Below are 15,956 nucleotides of genomic sequence, written 5' to 3'. Positions count from 1 at the left end.
ACCCTCACCTATGGTATAGTGCACCCTGCCTTAGGGCTGTAAGGCCTGCTAGAGGGGTGTCTTACCTATACTGCATAGGCAGTGAGAGGCTGGCATGGCACCCTGAGGGGAGTGCCATGTCGACTTACTCGTTTTGTCCTCACTAGCACACACAAGCTGGCAAGCAGTGTGTCTGTGCTGAGTGAGAGGTCTCCAGGGTGGCATAAGACATGCTGCATCCCTTAGAGACCTTCCTTGGCATCAGGGCCCTTGGTACTAGAAGTACCAGTTACAAGGGACTTATCTGGATGCCAGGGTCTGCCAATTGTGGATACAAAAGTACAGGTTAGGGAAAGAACACTGGTGCTGGGGCCTGGTTAGCAGGCCTCAGCACACTTTCAATTGTAAACATAGCATCAGCAAAGGCAAAAAGTCAGGGGCAACCATGCCAAGGAGGCATTTCCTTACACAACCCCCCCCCAAACGAAAGAGGATGAGACTAACCTTTCCCAAGAGAGTCTTCATTTTCTAAGTGGAAGAACCTGGAAAGGCCATCTGCATTGGCATGGGCAGTCCCAGGTCTGTGTTCCACTATAAAGTCCATTCCCTGTAGGGAGATGGACCACCTCAACAGTTTAGGATTTTCACCTTTCATTTGCATCAGCCATTTGAGAGGTCTGTGGTCAGTTTGAACTAGGAAGTGAGTCCCAAAGAGGTATGGTCTCAGCTTCTTCAGGGACCAAACCACAGCAAAGGCCTCCCTCTCAATGGCACTCCAACGCTGCTCCCTGGGGAGTAACCTCCTGCTAATGAAAGCAACAGGCTGGTCAAGGCCATCATCATTTGTTTGGGACAAAACTGCCCCTATCCCATGTTCAGAGGCATCAGTCTGCACAATGAACTGCTTAGAATAATCTGGAGCTTTGAGAACTGGTGCTGAGCACATTGCTTGTTTCAGGGTGTCAAAGGCCTGTTGGCAGTCCACAGTCCAGTTCACTTTCTTGGGCATTTTCTTGGAGGTGAGCTCAGTGAGGGCTGTCACAATGGATCCATATCCCTTCACAAACCTCCTGTAGTACCCAGTCAAGCCAAGGAATGCCCTGACTTGAGTCTGGGTTTTTGGAGCTACCCAGTCCAGAATGGTCTGGATCTTGGGTTGGAGTGGCTGAACTTGGCCTCCACCTACAAGGTGGCCCAAGTAAACCACAGTTCCCTGCCCTATCTGGCATTTGGATGCCTTGATAGAGAGGCCTGCAGATTGCAGAGCCTTCAAAACCTTCTTCAGGTGGACCAGGTGATCCTGCCAGGTGGAGCTAAAGACAGCAATATCATCAAGATAAGCTGTGCTAAAGGACTCCAAGCCAGCAAGGACTTGATTCACCAACCTTTGGAAGGTGGCAGGGGCATTCTTTAAACCAAAGGGCATAACAGTAAACTGATAATGCCCATCAGGTGTGGAGAATGCTGTCTTTTCTTTTGCTCCAGGTGCCATTTTTATTTGCCAGTACCCTGCTGTCAAGTCAAAGGTACTTAGAAATTTGGCAGCACCTAACTTATCAATGAGCTCATCAGCTCTTGGAATTGGATGGGCATCTGTCTTGGTGACAGAGTTGAGCCCTCTGTAGTCCACACAAAACCTCATCTCTTTCTTTCCATCTTTGGTGTGAGGTTTGGGGACTAAGACCACTGGGCTAGCCCAGGGGCTGTCAGAGCGCTCAATCACTCCCAATTCCAGCATCTTGTGGACTTCCATCTTGATGCTTTCCTTAACATGGTCAGACTGTCTGAAGATTTTGTTCTTGACAGGCATGCTGTCTCCTGTGTCCACATCATGGGTACACAGGTGTGTCTGACCAGGGGTTAGGGAGAAAAGCTCAGGAAACTGTTGTAGGACTCTCCTACAATCAGCCTGCTGTTGGCCAGAGAGGGTGTCTGAGTAGATCACTCCATCTACTGTGCCATCTTTTGGGTCTGATGACAGAAGATCAGGGAGAGGTTCACTCTCTGCCTCCTGATCCTCATCTGTTACCATTAACAGATTCACATCAGCCCTGTCATGGAAGAGCTTAAGGCGGTTCACATGGATCACCCTCTTGGGGCTCCTGCTTGTGCCCAGGTCCACCAGGTAGGTGACCTGACTCTTCCTCTCTAGCACTGGGTAAGGGCCACTCCATTTGTCCTGGAGTGCCCTGGGAGCCACAGGCTCCAGAACCCAGACTTTCTGCCCTGGTTGGAACTCAACCAGTGCAGCCTTTTGGTCATACCAAAACTTCTGGAGTTGTTGGCTGGCCTCAAGGTTTTTGGTTGCCTTTTCCATGTACTCTGCCATTCTAGAGCGAAGGCCAAGTACATAGTCCACTATGTCCTGTTTAGGCTCATGGAGAGGTCTCTCCCAGCCTTCTTTAACCAGGGCAAGTGGTCCCCTTACAGGATGACCAAACAGAAGTTCAAAGGGTGAGAACCCTACTCCCTTCTGTGGTACCTCCCTGTAAGCGAAAAGCAGACATGGCAGGAGGACATCCCATCTCCTTTTGAGTTTTTCTGGGAGCCCCATGATCATGCCCTTTAATGTCTTGTTGAATCTCTCAACCAAGCCATTAGTTTGTGGATGGTATGGTGTAGTGAATTTATAAGTCACTCCACACTCATTCCACATGTGCTTTAGGTATGCTGACATGAAGTTGGTACCTCTGTCAGACACCACCTCCTTAGGGAAACCCACTCTGGTAAAGATACCAATGAGGGCCTTGGCTACTGCAGGGGCAGTAGTCGACCTAAGGGGAATAGCTTCAGGATACCTGGTAGCATGATCCACTACTACCAGGATATACATATTTCCTGAGGCTGTGGGAGGTTCTAGTGGACCAACTATGTCCACACCCACTCTTTCAAAGGGCACCCCCACCACAGGAAGTGGAATGAGGGGGGCCTTTGGATGTCCACCTGTCTTACCACTGGCTTGACAGGTGGGGCAGGAGAGGCAAAACTCCTTAACCATGTTGGACATATTGGGCCAGTAGAAGTGGTTGACTAACCTCTCCCACGTCTTGGTTTGTCCCAAATGTCCAGCAAGGGGAATGTCATGGGCCAATGTTAGGATGAACTCTCTGAACAGCTGAGGCACTACCACTCTCCTAGTGGCACCAGGTTTGGGGTCTCTGGCCTCAGTGTACAGGAGCCCATCTTCCCAATAGACCCTATGTGTTCCATTTCTCTTGCCTTTGGACTCTTCAGCAGCTTGCTGCCTAAGGCCTTCAAGAGAGGGACAGGTTTCTTGTCCCTTACACAGCTCCTCCCTTGAGGGTCCCCCTGGGCCTAAGAGCTCAACCTGATAAGGTTCAAGCTCCAAAGGCTCAGTTCCCTCAGAGGGCAGAACTTCTTCCTGAGAAGAGAGGTTCCCTTTCTTTTGCTGTGTTGCAGTTGGTTTCCCAACTGACTTTCCTGTTCTCTTGGTAGGCTGGGCCATTTTTCCAGACTCCAGCTCTACTTTTTCACCCTGTGCCTTGCACTGCGCTCTGGTTTTCACACACACCAGTTCAGGGATACCCAGCATTGCTGCATGGGTTTTTAGTTCTACCTCAGCCCATGCTGAGGACTCCAGGTCATTTCCAAGCAGACAGTCCACTGGGATATTTGAGGAGACCACCACCTGTTTCAGGCCATTGACCCCTCCCCATTCTAAAGTAACCATTGCCATGGGATGTACTTTTCTCTGATTGTCAGCGTTGGTGACTGTGTAAGTTTTTCCAGTCAGGTATTGGCCAGGGGAAACCAGTTTCTCTGTCACCATGGTGACACTGGCACCTGTATCCCTCAGGCCCTCTATTCTAGTCCCATTAATTAAGAGTTGCTGTCTGTATTTTTGCATGTTAGGTGGCCAGACAGCTAGTGTGGCTAAATCCACCCCACCCTCAGAAACTAGAGTAGCTTCAGTGTGGACCCTGATTTGCTCTGGGCACACTGTTGATCCCACTTGGAGACTAGCCATACCAGTGTTACCTGGATGGGAGTTTGGAGTGGAACCTTTCTTGGGACAGGCCTTGTCTCCAGTTTGGTGTCCATGCTGTTTACAGCTATGACACCAGGCCTTTTTGGGATCAAAGTTTTTACCCTTGTACCCATTGTTTTGTGAAGAGGCTCTGGGCCCACCCTCCTGTGCAGGTTTTTGGGGGCCTGTAGAAGACTCTTTACTATTTTTAGTTTTGGTTGTCTCATCACCCTTCTGCTGGGGAGTCTTTGTGACCCCTTTCTTTTGGTCACCCCCTGTTGAAGTCTTGGACACCCTTGTCTTGACCCAATGGTCCGCCTTCTTTCCCAATTCTTGGGGAGAAATTGGTCCTAGGTCTACCAGATGCTGATGCAGTTTATCATTGAAACAATTACTTAACAGGTGTTCCTTCACAAATAAATTGTACAGCCCATCATAATTACTTACACCACTGCCTTGAATCCAACCATCTAGTGTTTTCACTGAGTAGTCAACAAAGTCAACCCAGGTCTGGCTCGAGGATTTTTGAGCCCCCCTGAACCTAATCCTGTACTCCTCAGTGGAGAATCCAAAGCCCTCAATCAGGGTACCCTTCATGAGGTCATAAGATTCTGCATCTTGTCCAGAGAGTGTGAGGAGTCTATCCCTACACTTTCCTGTGAACATTTCCCAAAGGAGAGCACCCCAGTGAGATCTGTTCACTTTTCTGGTTACACAAGCCCTCTCAAAAGCTGTGAACCATTTGGTGATGTCATCACCATCTTCATATTTAGTTACAATCCCTTTGGGGATTTTCAACATGTCAGGAGAATCTCTGACCCTATTTATGTTGCTGCCACCATTGATGGGTCCTAGGCCCATCTCTTGTCTTTCCCTCTCTATGGCTAGGATCTGTCTTTCCAAAGCCAATCTTTTGGCCATCCTGGCTAACTGGATGTCCTCTTCACTGGAGTTATCCTCAGTGATTTCAGAGTTGTTGGTCCCTCCTGTGAGGGAACCAGCATCTCTGACTATTATTTGTGGAGTCAGGGCTTGAGAAGCCCTGCTCTCCCTAAGTAGGACTGGAGGGGGGGAATTTCCCTCCAAGTCACTATCTTCATCCTCTGAGTTGCCATCCTCAGAGGGGTTGGCTTTTTCAAACTCTGCCAAAAGCTCCTGGAGCTGTACTTTGGTAGGTTTGGGGCCCATTGCTATTTTCTTTAGTTTACAGAGTGACCTTAGCTCTCTCATCTGTAGATGGAGGTAAGGTGTGGTGTCGAGTTCCACCACATTCACATCTGTGCTAGACATTATGCTTCTAAAAGTTGGAATACTTTTTAAGAAACTAAAACTGGTTCTAGAATCTAATTCAAACTTTTACAAACTTTTAAACTCTAAAAGAAATGCTAAACAGGATCTAACACAAGGCCCTAGCAGGTCTTTTAAGAATTTAGAAAACTTTTCAAATTGCAAAAATCAATTTCTAATGACAATTTTGGAATTTGTCGTGTGATCAGGTATTGGCTGAGTAGTCCAGCAAATGCAAAGTCTTGTACCCCACCGCTGATCCACCAATGTAGGAAGTTGGCTCTGTATGTGCTATTTCAAAGTAAGGAATAGCATGCACAGAGTCCAAGGGTTCCCCTTAGAGGTAAAATAGTGGTAAAAAGAGATAATACTAATGCTCTATTTTGTGGTAGTGTGGTCGAGCAGTAGGCTTATCCAAGGAGTAGTGTTAAGCATTTGTTGTACATACACATAGACAATAAATGAGGTACACACACTCAGAGACAAATCCAGCCAATAGGTTTTTATATAGAAAAATATATTTTCTTAGTTTATTTTAAGAACCACAGGTTCAAATTCTACATGTAATAGCTCATTCGAAAGGTATTGCAGGTAAGTACTTTAGGAACTTCAAATCATCAAAATTGCATGTATACTTTTCAAGTTATTCACAAATAGCTGTTTTAAAAGTGGACACTTAGTGCAATTTTCACAGTTCCTAGGGGAGGTAAGTATTTGTTAGTTTTACCAGGTAAGTAAGACACTTACAGGGTTCAGTTCTTGGTCCAAGGTAGCCCACCGTTGGGGGTTCAGAGCAACCCCAAAGTCACCACACCAGCAGCTCAGGGCCGGTCAGGTGCAGAGTTCAAAGTGGTGCCCAAAACACATAGGCTAGAATGGAGAGAAGGGGGTGCCCCGGTTCCGGTCTGCTTGCAGGTAAGTACCCGCGTCTTCGGAGGGCAGACCAGGGGGGTTTTGTAGGGCACCGGGGGGGACACAAGTCCACACAGAAATTTCACCCTCAGCAGCGCGGGGGCGGCCGGGTGCAGTGTAGAAACAAGCGTCGGGTTTGTAATGGAAGTCAATGGGAGATCTAGGGATCTCTTCAGCGCTGCAGGCAGGCAAGGGGGGGGTTCCTCGGGGAAACCTCCACTTGGGCAAGGGAGAGGGACTCCTGGGGGTCACTCCTCCAGTGAAAGTCCGGTCCTTCAGGTCCTGGGGGCTGCGGGTGCAGGGTCTCTCCCAGGTGTCGGGACTTAGGATTCAAAGAGTCGCGGTCAGGGGAAGCCTCGGGATTCCCTCTGCAGGCGGCGCTGTGGGGGCTCAGGGGGGACAGGTTTTTGTACTCACAGTCTTAGAGTAGTCCTGGGGTCCCTCCTGAGGTGTTGGATCGCCACCAGCCGAGTCGGGGTCGCCGGGTGCAGTGTTGCAAGTCTCACGCTTCTTGCGGGGAGCTTGCAGGGTTCTTTAAAGCTGCTGGAAACAAAGTTGCAGCTTTTCTTGGAGCAGGTCCGCTGTCCTCGGGAGTTTCTTGTCTTTTCGAAGCAGGGGCAGTCCTCAGAGGATGTCGAGGTCGCTGGTCCCTTCGGAAGGCGTCGCTGGAGCAGGATCTTTGGAAGGCAGGAGACAGGCCGGTGAGTTTCTGGAGCCAAGGCAGTTGTCGTCTTCTGGTCTTCCTCTGCAGGGGTTTTTCAGCTAGGCAGTCCTTCTTCTTGTAGTTGCAGGAATCTAATTTTCTAGGGTTCAGGGTAGCCCTTAAATACTAAATTTAAGGGCGTGTTTAGGTCTGGGGGGTTAGTAGCCAATGGCTACTAGCCCTGAGGGTGGGTACACCCTCTTTGTGCCTCCTCCCAAGGGGAGGGGGTCACAATCCTAACCCTATTGGGGGAATCCTCCATCTGCAAGATGGAGGATTTCTAAAAGTCAGAGTCACCTCAGCTCAGGACACCTTAGGGGCTGTCCTGACTGGCCAGTGACTCCTCCTTGTTGCTTTCTTTGTTCCCTCCAGCCTTGCCGCCAAAAGTGGGGGCCGTGGCCGGAGGGGGCGGGCAACTCCACTAAGCTGGAGTGCCCTGCTGGGCTGTGACAAAGGGGTGAGCCTTTGAGGCTCACCGCCAGGTGTCACAGCTCCTGCCTGGGGGAGGTGTTAGCATCTCCACCCAGTGCAGGCTTTGTTTACTGGCCTCAGAGTGACAAAGGCACTCTCCCCATGGGGCCAGCAACATGTCTCTGGTGTGGCAGGCTGCTGGAACTAGTCAGCCTACACAGACAGTCGGTTAAGTTTCAGGGGGCACCTCTAAGGTGCCCTCTGTGGTGTATTTTACAATAAAATGTACACTGGCATCAGTGTGCATTTATTGTGCTGAGAAGTTTGATACCAAACTTCCCAGTTTTCAGTGTAGCCATTATGGTGCTGTGGAGTTCGTGTTTGACAGACTCCCAGACCATATACTCTTATGGCTACCCTGCACTTACAATGTCTAAGGTTTTGTTTAGACACTGTAGGGGTACCATGCTCATGCACTGGTACCCTCACCTATGGTATAGTGCACCCTGCCTTAGGGCTGTAAGGCCTGCTAGAGGGGTGTCTTACCTATACTGCATAGGCAGTGAGAGGCTGGCATGGCACCCTGAGGGGAGTGCCATGTCGACTTACTCGTTTTGTCCTCACTAGCACACACAAGCTGGCAAGCAGTGTGTCTGTGCTGAGTGAGAGGTCTCCAGGGTGGCATAAGACATGCTGCATCCCTTAGAGACCTTCCTTGGCATCAGGGCCCTTGGTACTAGAAGTACCAGTTACAAGGGACTTATCTGGATGCCAGGGTCTGCCAATTGTGGATACAAAAGTACAGGTTAGGGAAAGAACACTGGTGCTGGGGCCTGGTTAGCAGGCCTCAGCACACTTTCAATTGTAAACATAGCATCAGCAAAGGCAAAAAGTCAGGGGCAACCATGCCAAGGAGGCATTTCCTTACAAACACTGCTTGTAAATATGCCCCAGTCTGCAGTTTAATTATCTTAAGTCCAGCACCAATCCATGTATGATCCAATGCTGTGATAACTTGAAATCACCTCAACATGACCATGCTAGTCTACTTACTAGGAGAACAAGAAGCATCCGTGCATATACTTCCTTACAGGGTTGATTGCTGCTTGGGAATGTTACTTGTGCCCCTGTTTGCGTCTCCGTTAGTTCAAGGGGTTGTTATTGTTGCAGGTAAAAGGACCCTAGGAGCCTAGTAGCTTTGAAGCTAGCATCGTTCACTAAGATGTTCTTTTCTTCTTCCAAAGGCTGCTGAACTGGCAGAGCTCACATCCACGATCAGTGAACTGGAGCTGGCCAGACGGAAGAAGGAAAATGAGGCTGAAGAATGGCAGCAGAAGGTACAAAGGGGATGCTGAAAATGTCTTGTGCATGACCTAGTATGGAGAGTGTAAATTCTTTTCAGGGCCCAGAAGGGATGCAAGGTACCACTTTAGTCCTCTCTGGAAAGTGCTGTAGTAGATACTTGAAGCAAAATGAATGAATAAAGGGTGCAAGTTCAATCCTGTGCATAAGGATTATCTAGAAATGGGGATCCCTATCCGATGGCACTGGGGGTGGGAGGAGCTGCTTTGGTGGAATCGGCGTGCTCAGTGGTGAATGAGAACAGTGCAGTCGCAATACTGGTGTCACCGATTAGGACAACGAGTGGTTGATGGATCACCGCTCATGTTATATAAGGACCAGCCATCTCCCCAAATTGTGTTGCTGTGTCTCTGGGTTGGAGAACCTGGTGTATGCCTTGAAGATGAGGGATAAATGAGGTATTCAGAGGCCTCTGTACTATCTCTCTCCAGTGCTCTGCCCCCTTTGCATTTCCTTGCATCCCTTCCCACAGAGAAAGTACATGACTCCTCTTCTTTTTTTTTTTCAGCTTTTGCCCCTGCCCCCCCACCCCCAATTCCTCCAAACAATGGATGACTGTCCCCAACACCCTCCCACAACTTCTCCCACCCAAAAGAAAATACAAGATTTTCCTTCCTCAACCTACAGAGCTTCCCCACCCTCCCTCCTCCAGAACACAACAAAGTTGACGGGCCAGTCCTGACATTCTTGTTCACACTCCAGCCTCAGCATTGTCCTTGGTCTCTCTACCTCCTGTTTTTTTGGTCTGGCTTGAGAGCGCCGCCGTCGCCAGTCAAATATGTGAGCAACACTGGAGAGGGGCTTTGGCTCCGCCCACACGTTGGGTGGCACGAGTAATTTTGGATTGGGCAGACGCGTGCTTCCACAAAATAATCTTGCTGTCCACATAGCTGTGATAATTTAGTAGATTTTTCCAGGTGCTTGAACTTTCAGGGCACACACTTGACATTGTAATGCCATTAAGGTGTCATAGGTGACCAGGTCGTTTTATGCTGTTTTTCTCAAGCAGCAACAAAGATGGGAGAGGGGCAGTAATTAACCAACTTTTTTAGGTCTTTCTCGACTGCAACTGTCACTAGACCTTATAATCTACACCAATTGTAACCTACAGTTCTTTGCTTCCACACCAACACATATCCATTCCCATGCTGCACATGCCAATGCTTGTTCTGAACCATGCTAAAAACTATGTTCCCTGAAAGCCAGCAGAAGAAAGGCGATGCTACCTGGGAGGTGTGAGCCACAGTTGTGCCCTGCACTCCTTTTGGATGATGCTCTGAACAGGACACAGGGCGGGCTGTGAGATGCTCCCAGCTGCCCAGCTTTTGAGCAAGCCAGGGGCTGTTTGTAAGATGGTTTGTGGTTAAAGAGCACAGAGGACTCGCCCCATCTTTTGAGCAAGACTGGGTGGAATTAATTTAGGTTGCAGGGCAAAACAACCCCACTGCATCCTTAGGCAGGGTGGGACAGTGCTGGCTCACCAGCCTTGGTATGATATCCTGAAAAATAAATCAACAGCTTTTATCTTTTTGGTGTTGTGAATACTCTATGGGGGAGAGAAAACCCCAGTGAATGTTTTGTTTTTAATTTTTGATATCTGTAGTTATCTGAATATCACATGTTCAAACCCTGGCAGGACAGCCAGCCTTCCATCCTTCCAAAGTCAATTAACTGAGTACTATTCAATCGAGTAATAGTAACATCTCTATTTACAGTACTTACCAGTGGTAGAAGAGGATATGATGAGCCACATAAAAGCGCAAGTTAATGAAATTCCTTTAAAAAAAAAAGTTGGGGGGAGGGAATCACAAGTGCAGCCGTCAGCTGCCCCGGGGAACCTATTTGACAGTTGCAGTTGTGCCATCAGCCCAGCTGCAAGCTGTGCTCCAAGGTGGGGAGTTCAACAAGTAGTCCTTAAAAAGCTGAAATTCACCCGGGACCAGTGCTTATTTTGAGGCGATGTTTGCTGGAGCGAGGCACTGTCCCTTTTTGGGGGAGGGGCAGTAGTTAGTTTTCTGCATTAGGCATTTACTGCGAGCAAAAGACACATACGGGAAAGACGGAAGAAGAGAAACACTAAAAAGCTTCACAAAGACTGAAAACAGAAACCTGTAAGAGTGAGCTAAATGGCAGGGAGTGGCTGTAAATAGATTGAAGAGGCCCGAGATTGCTTCAGGATTACACTTTCTCAGTATTCAGTGCTCGCACACTTAATTGCAGCAGCCGCCTGTTTCAGAGGAGAGCTTTGAGCACCGGCACGTTTTTATTTACAAATTAAGCACTCCCCTGGAAAGATCAAAAGCATATGGAAACGTGTGCTGATGAGCCTGTAACATTTTGCAGTTTCTGATTATATCTCCGTTTTTGCCACCCAAGTATTTGTAGTGAAAATGTGCATCAGAGAGGACATGATCCATCATTTTGTTAATATACCGACCACGTGTTGTCCTACGTCATAAATGGTGCTTTTTGTAGTCTTATTCTTGGTGCGGTTTGTATCTGAGAACTGTGAATCTATCTCAGTGTTAACATAGTGATATAGTCAGTGATGTCACTGATGTAATTGTTCTGAGGGGGTGAGGATAGAATGTATGCCTAAGCAGTGAAGTAGTTTTTCAAGAAGACCTGCTTTGAGGGATTAGTGCGTGAGTAATTTTTGTTGCATTTGGAGGCTACTAGTTGGATGTGATTTTGTGGTTGGGTGGTCTGAATCGCATCACTTGTCATTGCGTACTACCTGCTCAAGCACAGCTCACCAAAACACACTGACCCCGCATCCCAAACCCCTGCCTAATTGTCATCAGACCTCACTCGCCAACACCTTGTCTTCACATTACATGCAAACACTGTAGGTGAGTTTGCGCCTTGGTTTTGTTCATCTTGGTCTCACAAATGCTGTGTTGTTCGAGTTGATTCCGTTAACTAGTGTTGTGAGTGCATGTTTGTAAATGAGAGGCACTTAACCCTCTGGCACTAACTTTTCCCTATAGGCTGCCATGGTTCAGGAAGACCTTGAGAAGACCAAAGAGGAGCTCAAGCTGGCAGTGAGTGCTCCGCACGTGCAGGAACCCATACACGCGGAGAACGAGCACGACGACGAGCAGGATGAAAATAACGCAGAAGCAAGCGCTGAGCTAACAGCAGACGTTTCCATCAAAGACCGCAGTGAGGAGGACCGCACCACGGAGGCCGAGAAGAACCTGCGGGTCCAGCAGCACTTAAAGGTACTGGGGCCCAAGCATGTGAACTGTGAGAGGTGCATGGTCCTAGTGTTACACCAGTCTCCTTAGTGGGCTATAAAATCTGGATCAGAGTAGGAGGATAGTAAACATTCAGAGGAGTGAGCGAGAGACCCCTGAAAACGATTAAAGTTATGCATTTAGTTCTGCGGTTTTAAGAAGCGCGTAAATTCTCCATCTTTGATCCCAGTTTCGATAAATGAGTTGACCTATTTTTCATTTTGAGTAGTTGTCTCTTCATGATTTATTATATATACAAAATTGCAGCTCACGACTGTCTAGATTATGAAAGAAGCATTAAGGAAACTATGGTATGAGTATGACTAGAGTAAGGAAAATACTATTAGCTACTGGTTTAGCCTGTGTTTTTCCTTCTGTCATTATCATGGCTCAAATTAATTGAGGGAGTGTCTTCATTCACACCCAGTGTTTATATTTTACTTTCTTACTCTTTGCTGCTTAGATATTTTGTTCACTTTAGGAGTTCTACGGCACTATGTTGGCCAACAGATTTAAGTGGGTACCCTTTTAAGTACATTGCAGAACGTCCCATCAATATCCATACCAGCGGACTCTTTTAGACGCTAAAGTATTGTTGTGTTTGCAAGATACACTCTTTGTATTTCATGAAGACTTGGTTTTATGGACAGTCCCTTTTACTCATGGGTTTTTGTGCAAAAACAAGGTACTCAACTTGCTTCCTCTGCTGCATAAAGGGAGCTTAAAACAAGAGCCCGGGCACACTTGGGTCCTGAGGCTCTGAGATGCCTTACCTAGCCCTTGTACTCGGTGTAAAGAGACAGAACATAAGTTATCGTAGTCATATGTTCATGCCTTTCCTTCAGGTACCCCAGTGCTTATTATGCAGTTGGGGTGCCAAATAAGGATGCATTGATGGGTTGGTGTTTTGGGGTTTGCTCCCCTGCAGCACTGTATTTCATCTCATCAAAGCAAACAAGGGACCTGTTAATAAACCCTTTTAAGAGGCTATCCTGTAAAGACGCCGTTTGTACAAACAATTGTTGTTCAAATCCATAATTTTCAGTGCTTTCTGTGATGGATTTTCCATGAGTATGGAAAAAGGGGGCTGAAACCAAAGCACAAAGAATGGGGAGCAGGAATGATTTAGACTTGTAGTCTATATCCCATACCATTGCTGCATTGAGCGTACTCTGAGCAGAATTGTCGTAAAATGTAATGCCTCCCTCTTCGACACTAAAGTGTGACATCACAGATCAATGCTCTACCACAAATCGCACTGACACAAAGCTCATCCCTCTTTCTTTGTTCACTTATTTTCTCTTGCTCTCTGTCCTCAGACTCTTAGCAAGGAACTGGAGAATGCCCGCGATGAGACCAAGAAGACGACAAATGACCTTCTTCATGCAGAGAATGTCAAGGCAGGCCGAGACAAGTACAAAACCCTCCGTCAGATTCGTCAAGGCAACACCAAACAACGCATAGACGAATTTGAGTCCATGTAATCCTTCCATCGTTCGTTCCCACCCAATCCATCCCAAGGGCTGTTTCCCGTCCCCATCCCGTCTACGCGCTAGATATGCTGCGCTGGAACCACTACAGAGGAGTGACCATGGTCTTATTTATGAAGTCTGTGCAAACGCAGCGCCTCAACCAACAAAGGACTTTTCTTCTTACTGCTCGTCAACCATCGTTCCAAAGAGCAACGTCTCTGGAAATCCTTCTAACTGTGTACTTGGGAATCCCACCACTTCATTCAAATTACTGTACCACTTCACTAGTTCACTGTATAAACACAGGAGATTTCCATTCACCTTTCACAGGTGTCTCACCAGTCTGGAGATGTTGCCGGCGGTGGAGCGCCTTAGAAGCAGGATTTTTCTTGGCAGGCCGAGACCTAGTTTGCACAGAATCAGAGGGTGTGCCAACAGTAGCATTTCATGGGTCTTTGTGAAGACACAAATCACCTCTGTAAATTAATGAAAGTAGGTGCTTGGAAGTAACTGGGCAATATATACAGGAGCCCTTTGCTGATAATGTTTGGTTGGGTTTTAGGTGACCTTAAGTTCGTTGTGTTTGGGGAAAATAGAAATAATGTTGCAATTGTTGGCACAAAACTCAGGTTGACCTGAGAAATGTAACAAGTACACCGTAGCATTGACTGCAAGTTGACAAATGGGCGCGCCTACACTCCTACCCTGATGTTGGTTTATGAAACCTGTGGAAGTGGCCGCTGGGACGTTTTTTTTTTTTTTTCATGGCTTGTTGAGTGTCACAACTCAATCCTTATGGTTTTTTTTCCACACGTTAGTTGATGCTAGTTTCTATAAAACATGTATTAAATAGCTCTAAATCTGTGGAAAAGTACATATAATAACGCAAACGAGCAAATTAATTGTACTCCCAAAACCAACTTGCACAGTTTGTCTGCTTCCCACAGCCCAAAGTCAATATTTGTACCAATCGCCTATTTTTTGTTGAATTAGGGTTCAGAAGATTTTGGGGGGCTGTTCACGAAGAAACACAGCGAGCAAGCCACGAGTAGAAAATGGAACAAATTCACAGAATACAACTGAATGTGTTTCTTATTCAGTAGAGTGTGCCAATTCTTTGCAAAAGGAAGCCGTTGCAGTATTTTAGCGGCCAATGTGTCAAACGTTGAACTTATTTCTTGGAAAACTGTTTACTTGCTTGAGGCTTCTTATGTGGTGATCTGTTGTCAATTTGTTGTAATTGACCAATCCATTGGGTTCTTCCACCTTGGGGTATTTGGTAGTTCTAGCATCAGCTGGCCATTGAAGAATAGCTGCCGAAGGCCTGAACCGCTGCTCCGGCATCCGGAAGTAGTTTTTGCATCTAAGCAGCTGGGGGCCCAGTCGATGAGTATGGTGTCATGGAGACCTGCTACTTTTGCTGTGCCAAATAATTTCTTACCACACAATAAGCACTTAGCCTTTCAGCACTGTTGTTCTGGCGTCATTCCAAGCACTATTACACCCCAAAATATATTTTTCTTTAGCGATGGAAATCTTCCTTCCCACTTACACAACCTTAATATTTTGACCTATTTTATTTCCTTCAATTTGTACATTCATTGTTTAGAAGAAATCTGCTTTTCTTGGGGTTGATGGCAGTGTCGGCCCACCAGCACTCCTTGCGTGGTTGTTCCAGCCCTTCCCTTTTCTACCAGTATTATATATATTCCAGTGGTATCTAATATGATATCGATTTGTACGTCTTTTCTAGCTATGCACAATGTACTAGTTGTACAAGAGGGAAGGTGTTTAATAAACCCTTCTTGGAACAATATATACTGTATTATAAAAAAGGACAGATATTTTGCAACAAATTAATGTAAAAGAGCTTTCAGTATTAAAATTCTATTTCATTTAATTTTTAATTCAATGTTTTGCAGGTTTTTGTTGCGCCTTAAAACCTTATTTTTCAGAATTTGAATATGTGCAAAGTTTGCAAGAGGAACATCCCAAACATGTTTTTCCTTCTCAGTTGGTTTGTTCATTGATGTAAATTATGTTGACTCACATTTAATCAACCTTTTTACTGGTTAAGTTAAGACAATAAACAGGGCACAGTTTTTGTTTCGCCTGGACCAGGCCATTGCATAGAACACGACCACAAGACCCCAGTTTGAAGTCCGTGAGGTCAGTTGCAGGTCGTCTTGCTCTTCCAGTGCCAATAAATATTTGAGAAATTAAAACATTCATGTGTCTTTTGTGTGTTTAGAATGAAATGCTTTCTGTGATATCCGAGCATGAAATTAAAGATATTCCCAGGGTGTTCCATGTAGTTAATACCTTTGACACTATAAAAGACCTGTTGTTGTCCTAAGTGATTTTCAGTATGTGTAGATTTGCGTTCTGTTACCACCTACTCGTGGGCATGGACTTTGCAACTAGTTCAAGTTGAAAGGTTTTGGTTTCTAGGTGACTCGCGATCCCTTTTTGAAACCCACATTGCACCAGCACAAGAACGCCAAGATTGTTTTTACTGCCACTGGGTTTGGACATGCTTTTTGGAGCTACAGTTACCTGACTAGCCTCCAACGAGATATAACCATACTACAGCAGATTTGGAA

The 15,956-nt window shown here is 46.6% G+C and overlaps 1 protein-coding gene across 3 annotated transcripts in view; it reads left to right on the top strand.

Annotated features, from left to right (window-relative positions):
- The window catches only part of MSN (moesin), a 179,244-nt gene extending 163,666 nt beyond the window's left edge, over window positions 1–15,578 (top strand). For all 3 annotated transcript variants that reach the window (XM_069210435.1, XM_069210426.1, XM_069210443.1), the window contains exons 11-13: window positions 8,525–8,617; window positions 11,633–11,866; window positions 13,201–15,578. In XM_069210435.1, coding sequence (XP_069066536.1) covers window positions 8,525–8,617; window positions 11,633–11,866; window positions 13,201–13,365 — 492 coding nt within the window. In that variant the 3' untranslated portion in view covers window positions 13,366–15,578. The remainder of the gene's footprint in view (window positions 1–8,524; window positions 8,618–11,632; window positions 11,867–13,200) is intronic.
- Window positions 15,579–15,956: the final 378 nt, after the last annotated feature.

This window comes from Pleurodeles waltl, chromosome 2_1 (assembly GCF_031143425.1).
Source record: "Pleurodeles waltl isolate 20211129_DDA chromosome 2_1, aPleWal1.hap1.20221129, whole genome shotgun sequence".
Classification (NCBI taxonomy): Eukaryota; Metazoa; Chordata; class Amphibia; order Caudata; family Salamandridae; genus Pleurodeles; species Pleurodeles waltl.
The sequence above is the reverse complement of the archived record's forward strand: the minus strand, read 5'-3'. Positions and strand labels throughout refer to the sequence as shown.